At 38.3% G+C, this 13,829-nt stretch overlaps 1 protein-coding gene across 1 annotated transcript; it reads right to left on the bottom strand.

Annotated features, from left to right (window-relative positions):
* Nucleotides 1-1,174: 1,174 nt before the first annotated feature.
* LOC145771575 (ras-related protein Rab-11B-like) lies at nucleotides 1,175-11,868 on the bottom strand. The gene is made up of 5 exons (XM_082583281.1): nucleotides 11,754-11,868; nucleotides 10,943-11,138; nucleotides 9,381-9,574; nucleotides 8,775-8,855; nucleotides 1,175-4,038 (listed from the first exon to the last, which is right to left on the bottom strand). Exons 1-5 carry the CDS (start codon nucleotides 11,791-11,793, stop codon nucleotides 3,896-3,898), a joined length of 654 nt encoding a protein of 217 aa, XP_082439407.1. The 5' UTR covers nucleotides 11,794-11,868; the 3' UTR covers nucleotides 1,175-3,895.
* Between the last annotated feature and the right edge of the window lie 1,961 nt (nucleotides 11,869-13,829).

Raw genomic sequence — 13,829 nt, 5'->3', positions numbered from 1 at the left:
AAACCTTTGTAACAGATTTCTAAATTAATTGAACATAAAAAGTTGATCAGTTGAAGAGTGAAGTTAACGTTGATTTTACATCAACTTACGTCGCCAAGACGTTGCAGCTATCAACCGGTACACACTGGTTACCAGTGGCGGCTCGTGGTATTTATAGCAGGGGGTGCTGCAACCGGAGGTAGCCTGTACGTGAAAGAGCGAGCGCCAAAGGCGCGATGCCAAGGGGTCTAGGGACATGACCCCCATAGATTTTACCTTATTTTAGTGGTATTTCATGAATTCTGAGGCTATTTGAGCAATTAATTTCCTGATGTTCATCAAGTTTAAATAGGCTGTTTTAGCATGTGACCTTTGGCCTTAACTTATTATCGTAAGTTAACAATGAACCTAGGTTACATTTAATTTATAAAAAATCAACCAGGTTTGGTAACCACAAAAATTTATTGATAGAGCTTTTCTTAAATTTAATTTAACAACACTAATGAAAACCTAGTCTAAGCTTTATCTTTTTGTGGAGAAAGCAAAGCACATTAGTCTAACCATGTAACAGCATCAGTCGCAGCCATCTAATATCGTGCTTGAAAACAACAGTATTTGCAACAGTAGCTAGCCTGACCACGTGACCAGCAACTGCAAAATTTGCAGTTCGAAATTGTGGGATTTGAAGCAACCTAAGCCAAAATATGACGTCACAATTTCTCTTTGTTCTTCTTTTATAAGATCGCAACTGCAGGGCTTGCAGTTCAGAGCTGCCAAATACAAAACTTAAAAAATCATCATATTTTTTAAAACCCAGAAATTATGAAACTTCTAGTCGGTAGGATCTATAGAGAACACGAGAAAAAACGTAAAATTAATAAAAAAAAATAAAATACTGAAATGTGCAGGGGGTGCTGCAGTTTTGCAGTTTCTATGGACGAGCCGCCACTGCTGGTTACATAATACAAATGTTTTGAGATGCCGTATCAATATAGCACAAAAAATATGTTGTCGTCCAATCTTTATGCAACTTCTTGATGGTTCGTACTCAGACAGCAAAATTCGTCATTTTTACATTGAACGTCTGCATACTGCTGTCTGGGATGTGCAATGTAAATTATCTACTGTAGGCATGTGTTAACTTTCAGCTGTGACCTGAAATAACGATCAGCGATTCCAAGTCAAGACCTGCAGATTGAGAAGCTCCGGGTTTAATAACAGGTGTGGTGTGGAAAGTGACACAATGAGAAAAAGTCGGTATATTTTACATTGATTTAACGTCTGCTGGCTTTAAAACAATAAATCCTTTTTTGAAGCCAGCCACATGCAAGCCAACAAGCGGTGACAAAGCTGACTCAGCAGTTGATTGGTTGGACATAATTTAAGCTGAGTCACCAGTCGATGTGAATCTATTGATATTTTCATACGTCATAATCAAACTGACAAATTCGCATTGTGGCTGCAACATTCGAGATACTGATGACAAATCGAGGCTCTGTGACGTTAAGTGACGATCTCAGGATACAATATACCCTGGGGAACACCGGCAAATATAAATTCTACAAACTACTCAAAAAACAAAACGTATTAAACAGCGCGATTCAACCAACCTTTGTCGCTTGACAAATTACATTCAAACGACGTAAACGTGATGGGATTATTATCTCACCAAGTAAGAGGCTTTCAGTCATTACAACGTCATGTAAAGGTTGGGGGGCAATTTACTAGACACAAACAAAATCCACACAAGTTATCGATTGTTGTTGTAACAATTACGCTCAAAGCACAATAGACAAGAAGATTGGATTATCACAAGCATTGGAAGAAAAATCAATATCCAGATGGGTCCTCACCCAGTCGGGGGGAGGGGGTGACTGGCAGAGGGCCACAGCAGGAAGTCATCCCATTGAAAAGTCAAATTTGAGATTGGGCCACATTTGTCAATGGGTCTGCTTTACCCCAAAACTCGCCACTTTCAGCTGCTGGCTCTCTTCATACGGGCTTCTTCTATGACGTCGTGGTATACGAGTACATACGTGACGTATATATCTTCCAAAATATAATCAACTGGGAGAAGATGTCAGTCAGCTTTGCCAGCAAAAAGTCACAAACGAACAGCCTGCTTCTGGTGTTTCATCGTTGACAGGCAATAACTTGCAAGTATTGACATTGATAAAATAAGCAGTTTATTTGTGTTTAGTGTATTTTGCTGCTTTAACATGGACGAACCTGACTAGTTTTATTTACTTATTAACATACTATGGATTCATTTTAGAAACGTTTTAACTTTGATTAAATAACACAAGTGTACTGTACATAGGTGTCAATTTACAAAATTTATGGTTTATAAGATGGTTGATAAACCACCAAAATAAGAGTGGAAACGTTAACCGGTACCAACCACTCCAAAGGCAAGTTTAATTTCTCGTTTAGTAGTTAATGCCATGGACTTTATGAAACGTGATGTAGACTTGTAGAGTGTTGGCTTAAAAGTAAATGCCATTGTGATTATGGCTTGAAAGTTGGCTGTTGAACAATCACCGAAAAAAGAGGAACATGTCTCATCCAGGAAATAGGACCTTGATTTTACGTTGATGCAATGTCTTAGGACGTTGAACCAACGAAAAAAAGGTTGATTTTTTTGGCCGGTTGGGTAATGAGTATACAACTTTGGGACACGCATTCGACCATGAACGGTGGCTGTTCATGTGTTCCATTGGAATGATCAAGATTGTGAAGTTTGCCTTGAAATGCCGTCGATCACCGGTTAGAAAAATAGTATTTTTACTTTGATTTAACGTCTGAAAACGTTGAATCAATGTGAAAAAGACCAATTTTGCTATACTGGGTCGCTGCAAGATACGGTCAGCGCTAAGTAAACAGGAAATATCTGCTACTTGGAACTAACATTGAAAGCCGAACACTTGAACCAAGATAATGAGATGCGTCAAGCGTTCAACGCACAAACCTGTGTGAAGGAAGATGGCTTGCTCTTTTCACATACTGAACATTTGTATAACATCGAAAAACAATCAGCTTGCAAGGATCGAAGTGACATTGATTAACGTTATTTGACTGTAACACTGTGTAATAATAAAGCACAACGTCACATGACAATGCCATTTTGAAGATGAAACCATGCGACGACACAACACTGTGGCTCAAGGAACTGGGGGGGGGGGGGTGCTTCGACGTTGTGTCATTTCAACGTAACAGTATTGTAGCTTTGGGCGTTGATTCAACGTCTGTAGACGTAATTAAAAATATAAAAAGGACTGATTTAGTGGATCAGACTGAAACATCCAAGGACATGGACAAAACATGATTTCCTTTATTGGCAACCCCCGTTCCATGCCTCTCCTCCCTAAAAAAAGCATCACAAGCAATGTAACCCACCGAATAATGGTTTGCGATAAGCAAGGTAAGCTTGCAAAGTGAAAAGTTTTGATTCGGCATTTGGGTGTCTACTGTCTATGCATCACGAAACAATCGGTGATAAAAATTTTCTAAGTTACAAAAATGAAATAAAAATAACCTTTGCATTGTTGCCTGGAAAGGAGGTTGGCCTAGCAACCAAGGATCGATTAATTATTAAATCATAAATGTTCGTGGGTGGCTAAGTGGTGGGGGGTAGTCAAAACAGTGTCGTTTCGTAGCTCGATGTATATTGGTGAGATACAATAGGAAAACATACACACGTATAGGTGATGTCGGTAGCGATAGACAATTAGACATTGCGTACAAATCTTCGTATTCGCTCAAAAGTTGATCAATTTAGGACAAATATGAGATGGGCACACATGACTGAATGCTTGTATAATGTTGAGAAAAGTTCTGTCGTTTCACGTGAACTCAACGTGTTTTTAAGCAAAATATCAACCTATTAAAATGTCGCAGAAGAGATTAGAAATTGGATCTACAAGTTCTTGCAGCATGGTTGCTGTTTGGTGGCTGGGTTGGTAGTTGGAGGGATCACAATGTCCACTGTTCTTCCTCCCCTGGGCTCGTCCTCACTTGGGGCGTCGTTGATTTGTTTTTGTGAAACTATTCGATAGATTTCTGCAAATACATTAATATATTATGTGCAAGCGATCACACTGGTACGCAAGAACGGTTACGTACAGCGTTAGTTGATATATATAGCTTTAATTACCAGACAACATAGAATAGCTTGTGCAAACGTTGTTTTTTAAAGCCTGAAAACTTAACTCATTTATCACTAAATGATTATGCTGAACTAAATGCGCAGAACAATTCAAAGCGAATTTTTCGTTTATGGAAAAGAATTTTGTATCAAAACGGAATATTGTTGTGTTGAGCTGTCATCAGCCTGGAAAAGTCTCATCAGCCTGGGAAAGCCTCATCACCCTGGGAAGCCTCATCAGCCTGGGAAAGCCTCATCACCCTGGGAAGCCTCATCAGCCTGGAAAAGCCTCATCAGCCTGGGAAAGCCTCATCAGCCTGGGAAAACGACAATTCGTCGAGTTTCAACCAACCAAACATTTATGTATCGATGCAGTACAAATAGTAGCGTCATCTAACCAAATGAATGTTTCGGTCGACCATTCGACCTTGCCGTCATCCCGCAATATGCTCCAGGCCTCGAGCGGCTATCATTACGTCACAAACCTTAAAGTTCATTATAGAATTGCCGCCGCCATGCTAATAATGACGTATGATGGCCGACCACCGCTAAAGACACAAACCATGACCTTCTAGTGCCAGCCAAGCATGCCGGCAGTCGGCCGTGGAAAGAAGTCGACTGTGGAAAGAAGTCGACTGTGAAATGTTGCCGAATGTATTGTTGGGAAACTTTGAGAAAAATGAGCAGGTGATTGGTTATGGATCTCAGCACTGTTGTATTCCAATACCTCGTGTCTTCTGCCAGGAGGGCACCACATTGTAAGGCGATGTGAGTGCGCTGTGACATCACAGTGGAAGTATACGGTCGCAAAGCAGACCAGGCGTGGATAATGACGTCATCACGAGAGCAAGTTGCAAGGCAGGTTCGTACGTATCTTGCGGTAAACTCGACTATAATTTGCCTTGCTCTGAAGCTTGGTCCAGAGGATTATATTGTTGCATAGCTGGGTAACTCCCCCCCCCCCCCCCCTTTCTCTGTTCTGGTGGGGTGTACGAATCAACATTTGCCCAAAGAAGGAAAAAAGCACGCACGAAAAACAATGACTTGCGTCAACCATAGCAGGAGTAGTGGCGCACCGGCGAGACCATCGCGCGTTGTTGTGTTAGTGCAAAATAATGGTGGGAGTACAAAGCGGAATAATCTTTTTGTGAACAATCTGTTCTCCAAGAAAAAAAAACAATCCACCAACGAAGCAAGATTATAAGAGGACAGAACAAAGCTGCCCCGCTTCGTTGCTGCCTACCCTGCAGTTTCAACACGATTCGTGAGCAAGAAAATCATCCGAACAAGCCTTACATGGCAAATGATGTCATGTTTTCTTCAATAATGATGGCGAAACGTTTAATTGCGCAACCTATTGCAACGTCATAAATACACAAAAACAACCGCAGGCTTGGATAGGAAACTAGATCACGAAGGGTTGGTTTACATGTTGCACCACTGTGGGTGAAGAGAACATATTGTCTCAGCTTTCTTTCATATACACGTTTTTGAATTCATTGTGTAGATCAGTTATTTATTTTCAAAGTAAATGTAAAAACCAGTTGTTTTTCGTTACTTGAAAAGGGTTAACTTGAGTATGGCCGAAAACGTTCGTAGTTTATGTTCAGTTTAATATACTATGTTAAATGCCGTGTGGTTGCTTGGTTTTATCTGGCTATGATTGAAGACAGTCACCTCTCTACCAAAGTTGTATAATACACGTTTTTATAGACGACAAACACGCAACGCTACAGACGAAACAACAAGAACAATTACACCAAACAAAACTTGTTATGTCTTTCCCTCTTCTATAGCAGCTATTGCTCATGAGACTTAATTAATTTAATCCACCACTCCCGTCCCAAGCGAACAAAGCGCTTGCTAGGTCATTCGTTAGCGATATTTAAAACAAAACCAGCGGACATGATGGAATGGCTCAACGTTGCTAAAGTAAGCAAAGTTATTACAAGACAAACCTTCAGAGAAACTTTTCTTTGTGAAAAATAAATAACTTGAACTCAGCCAACTAACAAGTAAGATCCCAGCAGCAAAATCCATCATTTCAACATTGATTCAACGCTTTCAGAAGTTGAATCAATGTTAAAATGACGGAGTTTGCTGGCTGGAATGTGAAAACAAATTGCTCGGAAAGAACGTGTGTTCTGACATCACATAACGTTGTTTCAATGCGTGTATCGGGCAGATGCAGAATTTACAATCTGATCTAGCCCCAAAATAAGTCTGTCGAGTCTGATTGGCGAAACGTCGGAATAAAAGTAGATTATCACTTTATGTATACACATCGTGTGATAGTTCAGCTTAGTTTGCACCAGTAAAACAAATATCATTTTATTTAACTAAATGCCTGGTGAACAGCCTCATTAAATTTTTAGCATCTTCACAACCATTTTGATCTAATTGACGGACTTTAAGAACTGACAACAAACGTTGAAACGTCGTGATAATGAGACATTTTTAACAATATGTAAACAACTGCAAGCGGGTTAGTCCAGTTGCATTTGTTTGCAAAAGAAAAACAATTCCATGCCTGACCATTCCGCAATGAGGCAACTGTAATTCATGATGACATAAGAAATAGGGACGGTCTAACAAGAGTGGAGAGGCTGAATTAAATTTATCAACGTTTTATATGCAGTGAAGTGACGTCAGCTGGCTTATAGGCGTGGTCAAACAAAAAGGAGAATGTTCTATGGCACATCGAAAGGAAAGATGACTCAATATCAAAAGCATTTGTACATTTAGAAACAATATCCCGTTTGATAATAATAAGCCTTGGATTGTATCTGCCAGCAGAGACGGAACAGTAAATGATTGACCAAAGTAATAGACACCGCAGAGCACACTAACATGACGTCATGCTCACAAAGCCACAGATCTGTCAGACCGCAAATACTAAAACACCTTCAAGGCTTTCATTGTGTCCGTTCCTTGTTGTAACTAGGAACTTACTACACGAGAATTCGAGCAACTAAAAACAATATGGAATATTATCTACACAGAATGGAAGTTTATTCATGAAGTACAATAGCTGGAACAGAGAGAAGTGTAACAAATATAGCGAATACGCAATTACGTCTCAACAACAATGTAACTCGCACAAGCTCATGAATACATTAACAGAACTTTAGAATAAACACTTCATGTTGGAAACTTCGAAAACAAAATTTGGTCAAAAATACAAATGTATGAAACGATGTTTACAAAAATCCACGATGGCGTAAACATGGGCTGTTTGATAATATTACAGCATTCACAGAGATAGTCAAACGTAGTTCTTTACAAGAATGGTATTCACCTATCAAACCTGGAAAGCAGAATTACTGAAACACTCAATGAGGAAACCTCTTAATTGTGCATCCTACAAAGTGAGACGGTGCAAAAAAACCTCATCAAATCTTATAGAAGCCTCAACTTTTCATTGATAAACGCAGCAAAAACATTGCTTAAAATAGATTTGGCTAGTGGCGTTGACAAGTGGGTCCAGGGGGTGCTATGGAACCCAAGATGACTATAAGGCCCTGTAATTTTTCTAAGAGGCCTCGGGAACTTCAAGAAACCACCGAGTATTTTTGAGATATAGTGAACTGTGAATTCTTCTTACGGATTTTGGCCTGAGGATGTTATTGGTGTTGGACCCAAATTATCCTCCGAACGACCCTGGATATAAGTCCACCACTATGGCCATTGGCCAAGTGGATCGAATTAAGAGGCAAAATATTGTTAGCAGTTTGCATTTGCCGAATTCACACACGACCATAATAAGAATGAAGTGACAAAACAGTTTTATTGCTTTTGTATGGAAGACAGCATTGGCATGGGGATGCCAGGCCCTTGCACGTTGCTTCAGATAATCATTAACTCGATGTGCAAGCCTGTATGTGCAAGGCTGATGCAGATTGCAGAGTGAAGAGAAACTCAATGGTAGAAAATGAAATTGCCTCATTGACGCTAAGCCAGACTATATTGTATTCAATGAAAACTTCAGTTCATCTTGGTCAAGGCTATTGTGATGAGATCATCACAAAGTTGTCATAAAAACGCCAACCACACCTCTAATTGAAAACGCCAACCTTGTGGATTAGGATGTAAGTCTACCTCATTAGTTTAACCAAGAACAAGCTATGAGCAGCGATCTTTATCTTGAAGCAATAAAGATCACAACTTTCTAGCTGTGGAGTCCTGGTAATTGATTCTGGCAATGAAGCGAAGGACAACAAATTGAGATAGCAATATTGTAGCTCACAGAGCTATATACAACTTTATCCTGTACAGAGTGATGCCGACCCTAGACATGCGCCCTTTATGGCAAATGTTCAAGACAGGCAACTTCGGTTGTCGTATGGGAAGGCATCACCTTGCTGCTGATACAGTAAATGTGGAAGGCCTTACCAGATTTAAGATCGACATCTTACAACAAATAGAGTATCTTTTAAGTCAAACTGCTTAAGGATAATACATGGTTTTCGATACAACAACATTGAATGTATGCACTATGAATAATTGAATATGAATGTCTGTTTATGCTGCATCGTCAACAAACAACAGCAAAACATTGTTTTCAATTAAGAACACATGCTCGCAATGATGAGGATGCAACTAGAATGTTTGACACCACAGTTGAAGTTCTGATGTTATTCTGTAGAGTCACCTGTTAATATATTATGAAAGGCATCTTCTACATTTGTGGAGTCAAGAGCAGATGTTTCAATGAAGGAAAGCCCATTCTTCTCTGAAATATAATTAACAAGTATGACGGTTGTCAGTTATTACAAACAATAACATAGTCAATTATCATCAATAAACTGTGAAGAAAAGCACTATGCAGTATTCACTCAATGAACGTATCAAAAAAGCTAATTTGTCAATACTTTAATTCACTAACAAGCAACACATCAGTACATTTGTTACCGTATTATAAACCTGATTAAAATATAAATAAAATACTAAACAAATATTACAAAAAGAAAACAATATATATCATAACGTACACAGCTAAAAGTAACAACATTAATTAACATGAAATGCCAATTGGCATTATAATTCTATTACGATGATGTTCTTGTTTGACGTAAACTTTAAAATGTGAATCAGGCTTTGACACGAAACTGAGATTTTACCTTGAGTGAAGATTGCACAAGACTCAAACCTCACTCTTTTATCTCATTCTTCAGAATCCAGGGACAAGATTGGTTCAAAATAATAAAGAAAATCTCATCAACAATTCATTGAAAGGTATTTAGTAATCAAAAGAAACCTGAAAATGCTTTGGCTTCATCTGTGGGTACTGCTCGTAGATGTCTCAAATCGCTTTTGTTCCCAACCAACATGATAACAATGTTATTGTCAGCATGGTCTCTAAGTTCTTTCAACCATCTTTCTACATTTTCGTACGTTAAGTGCTTGGCAATATCGTACACTAATAAAGCCCCAACTGCACCACGATAATACCTGGAATAACAGAAAAAATATAAATATAAACATAATAAAAAAAACTTCCCCAAAGTGAATACGTTAGTGCATAACACTACACAACAACTACTAACCCCCAACCAGGAAAACAATCTGGAAACAAATAGTGCCTAAAAGACTTGCAAATTGTTAGTTTGAAGAGTACGGTAAGGTTTTATAAATAACTTTTTAATCAACAGATGGTGAATCAAGTTTATCATACAATGGGCAGGATAAGCAAAGGAGGCTACTGCCAGAGCGCCATTCTAAGAAACATCACGTGGAATGATACATAACTACAACAAAGTCTTTCTTCAAAAAACAAACTAAAACACAACAAAACTACAACAAAATTTTTCTTCAAAAATACAAAAGTCCACTCAGATAGCTCAGTTGGTTAGAGCGTGACTTCGTGACCAAAGAAGCTACCAAATCAAGAAGCGCTGGTTCAATTTGCAGGATGTGCGCTTCATCAACGCTCATTAAGGACTGCTTTCCATTCAGCGGCAGCTGACAGATGAAATAATTCCTCAGCAACAACACTTCAACAATCAGAAACTTTAGTCAATCTCGAATACCGGCCCTGCATCAAAAGCCTCTACAGTCTACAAGTATGTGAAACTGCCTATTAAGCTCTCAAAGAAGCTTTCCTAGTCCGAGGATAAAGATTCAACCAATCAATCAAAGAGAAATGCTTGGCAAAACTTTTGTGACACTAGTTCTTTAGTGAAGAAAAAGGGCGTTCTTCCCGGCTAATCGGCTATCAGAACAAGGCTGAGCACTCACTAGTACAGCGAGCAGTTGCGATTCACTAACCATAATGGTGTAGCTTCCATGCTAGCCATTCAGACCATCCAATCAACAATTTGTTTCTCGGCAGCCAATTTGTAGCAAGAACGTGTTTCACCCATGAAGTGTTAAACTGTTTTATTTGCATCAACAGCGCACGGGTACAAATAATTGACACGGCGAGAGAGCACAAACAAACATAGCCAGGTCGAAGACTTTCAGAAACCGGCCTGCCACGGCTGGGCTCATCAGTATCGCATCGTATTCTAGCCACAAATTTATTCGACCACCGCTTTACCAGTCAGTTTAACTCTTATCTTTGTGGAAAGAAAAGAGCCAACAAAACCAGCAGGCGCCAGGGCAGAGGACATTGTGAAGAAAGGGGCGTTCTTCCGGCTATCTCTTTCTTTCTTCACGGCTACGCCCCTTTCTTCACAATGTCGTGGAGCAGGTCTCTTTGTGAAAGTGCAATATATTTGAAATAAATTCATTTGAAGCATTTGAGTGCTGTTATAAAGAGACACATGCAGTTATTAGCTGATAAACAATTTGTAAAACACAAGTAAAATGAAAACTTACGCTGCAGTAATAGCTCTGTATCTTTCTTGTCCTGCTGTGTCCCATATTTGAGCTTTGATTGTTTTCGCATCAACTTGGATGCTCCGAGTGGCAAATTCTACTCCGATTGTACTTTTACTTTCCAAATTGAACTCATTTCTTGTGAACCTTGACAGAAGATTACTCTTTCCAACACCAGAATCTCCAATAAGAACAACTGAAGAAAGGAAATATGTGAATATGTGCAAAACTCTCATTACCTTGAGCCATGTTAAAACTGCATTATTGCTAAACTGCATAAATGCAAGCAGTTCAACGCTTTTTATATATTTATGCAGTGGAACCAACTACCCAGACAGCAAAATCCGTCATTTTTACATTGATTTACTGTCTGCAGACGTTAAATCAATACAAAAAATAACGGGTTTTTGCTGTCTGTGTAGATTTTGCTGTCCCATCTAATAAAAACTGGGTACAGTGCAAATGAAAAACCAAAATATCCAAAGTTGTTGGTAAATAAAATGAACAAAGTAGGATGTGTCAACATAAATGTCAACATGTCAACATACCCCAATGACATTGGAATGCTGATACAATGAATTTAAATTATTATATCATAGATAATAGATATATTAAAAATACAGCAACACTAGTTATAATTGGGTACCGTATAAGATTGATAAATAAACTTTTTATATATAATCGATAATAATCTATGGTCAGGTTTTTTTTACTGCCTGTGTTATTTAAACAGATATATACTTATTACATGCTTATTGCTTATGCTAATAAAAACTGGCAGCAGAACTGAGCCCTAGCAGATATAACTTACTTTTAAATAAGTAGTCGTATTCATCATCTTTGTTGCCCATTATTAAAGAGAGTTTAAATAAAACAACACAAATAACAATTATATATACCTATTATTACAAATAATTGAACAGCAGTATAGATATTAAAAAAGCCTGAGATTGTGTTAAGAGTTACGAAAATTTTTGACTCTACACATTGATAAGTGTTTGCACATTTGCATAGACAAAAACTTTTATTGAAGTAAACTAATTCCGGAGGGGCAAAAAATCTCCACAATTTTGAAGGTAATTTTTTTAATTTGTTGATTTTCAGCTACATGCCAGTCTGTCGCGATTGTTGAGCATCATTTTGAGCATCGCTTAGTTTGACTGTAATAGTATAACATTGACCAAAGAAACTGGAAGACATATAGCGAAAAGCTTTGAATAGGCCTACAACTACAAGACTTAGGTTAAATACAACGCAGTAAATGCTGTTGATCCAAGATAAAATTCATCACTCCATCGACCAACAACATCAACACAAAACAAAAAAAGAATTATTTCCAGCCTGTCGTAGTCCACTGCTAAGCAAAGACCTTCCTTTTTTCTTTCCAAACCAGTCAATTGATTGATTGAATCTTTATCCTCGGACTAGGAAAGCTTCTTGCAGAGCTTAATTCTGGCAGTTTCTAATACTTGTACAGGCTTTGAATCACTGACGCAGACCCGGTCACCGAGATTGACAGAGTGAAGTTTCCGATTGCTGAAGTCTTGTAATTATTCCATCCATTAGAATAGTGTGTGATTGTGTGTTTTTGTATAAGCTACCAGTTGGTTGTTGCCCATTCCATGTCTAATCTCATTTCACCATCTCACGTTTGGTTTTTCTCATCTGTGTTTGTTTTCCCACATGGTGTTCAAATTGTTAATTTGTTAGTCCATTTATTGTCCTGATATCTTGCTGTGACCTGCCCATGACCATTTCAGACAGCTCTAACTTAACCTAGCCCATTACATCATCAGATTAGATTCTTCCAAACACCTGGCCTATGCTGTAATACCAGTTAGTCAAAATAATTCCAAGAAAATCTCATGTTGAACCAGTAGCGTAGCCAGGAATTTTGAAAAGGGGGGGTTTTGACGACCCAACGGCGAGGGGTAAAATTTTGAAAAATTACTTTGAATTTGGTGCATTCTGAGAGCATTTTCAACAAAAATGTAGTTACGAATATTCCTGTAAAATGGTGGTGTCTGGTGGCATAGCAAAAGGATAAGATCATGTTTTCTTTGGCATTTTTCGGAAATAAAGCTACGGTAAGTCTCTATGTTTTCTTGTTGCTAATTCCTGGCTAAGATGTTTGGTATTGGCAAAACTTGCTCTTTGAATGCAATTTTGTTTAAAATTAAGCAATTTTTTTTAGACTGAAAGCATCATTCTCAATATCGTGACGTCACACGCGTGCCAAAAGGGGGGGGGTTGTAACCCCCAACTCCTCCCCCCCCCTTGGCTACGCCACTGTGTTGAACACATTACCCATAGACATGTAATAATACATCCACTGAAGCGTGCTCTCAGTCTTCAAAATTACCCTTGAAATTGAAATACGTATGCCCGGCCCAGAAAAAATTAGAGCTTCGCTTGAATGAATGCCAAGACAATGTTGCCAGATAGCTATAAATTTTTGTCAGATTTCCACAAAAAAATGCCCAAAAGTAACCCAATTCTTGCAAGTTAAGGAAGAAAGAGCAAAACTAAAAAAATGGCAAAAGCATTGCTTTTAAAAATGAAAACTTTAGAGTGAAAGTGGTATTTATTATATAAAAATTGGGTTCAAAATGAGACCAAAACAAAAGAACTAACCAGACCACTCCGACAGTGAAGTCTGTGACTTCAAATTCTCAAAATATTTTGGGGACAAATTGACTCCCAAGGTCCCAACCCCTCCGAGTGCAAACCAATGAAACTATAAATCACAATCAGGAATATGTGATCAAAATTCAAAATTTTTATAATATGACTCATTGACTTATCTTCTAGTTCTATATTGCCTGTCGTAAAAATAAAAGCACATTATCAAATAAAAAAAAAATACTGCTTTACTTTTGTTAAACTA

The sequence above is a fragment of the Aplidium turbinatum genome, chromosome 6 (genome assembly GCF_918807975.1).
Source record: "Aplidium turbinatum chromosome 6, kaAplTurb1.1, whole genome shotgun sequence".
Taxonomy (NCBI): domain Eukaryota; kingdom Metazoa; phylum Chordata; class Ascidiacea; order Aplousobranchia; family Polyclinidae; genus Aplidium; species Aplidium turbinatum.
Note: the sequence above shows the minus strand (reverse complement) of the source record. Positions and strands in the feature narration are given on the sequence as shown.

Coding starts and splice junctions, on each gene's coding strand:
- LOC145771575 (XM_082583281.1), bottom strand. CDS start 11,793: ATGGGCAACAAAGATGATGAATACGACTACTTATTTAAAA. Junction 9,575..10,942: donor TACAGAGCTATTACTGCAGC/GTAAGTTTTCAT, acceptor CTGTTATTCCAG/GTATTATCGTGGTGCAGTTG. Junction 8,856..9,380: donor TGAAGCCAAAGCATTTTCAG/GTTTCTTTTGAT, acceptor ATTATATTTCAG/AGAAGAATGGGCTTTCCTTC.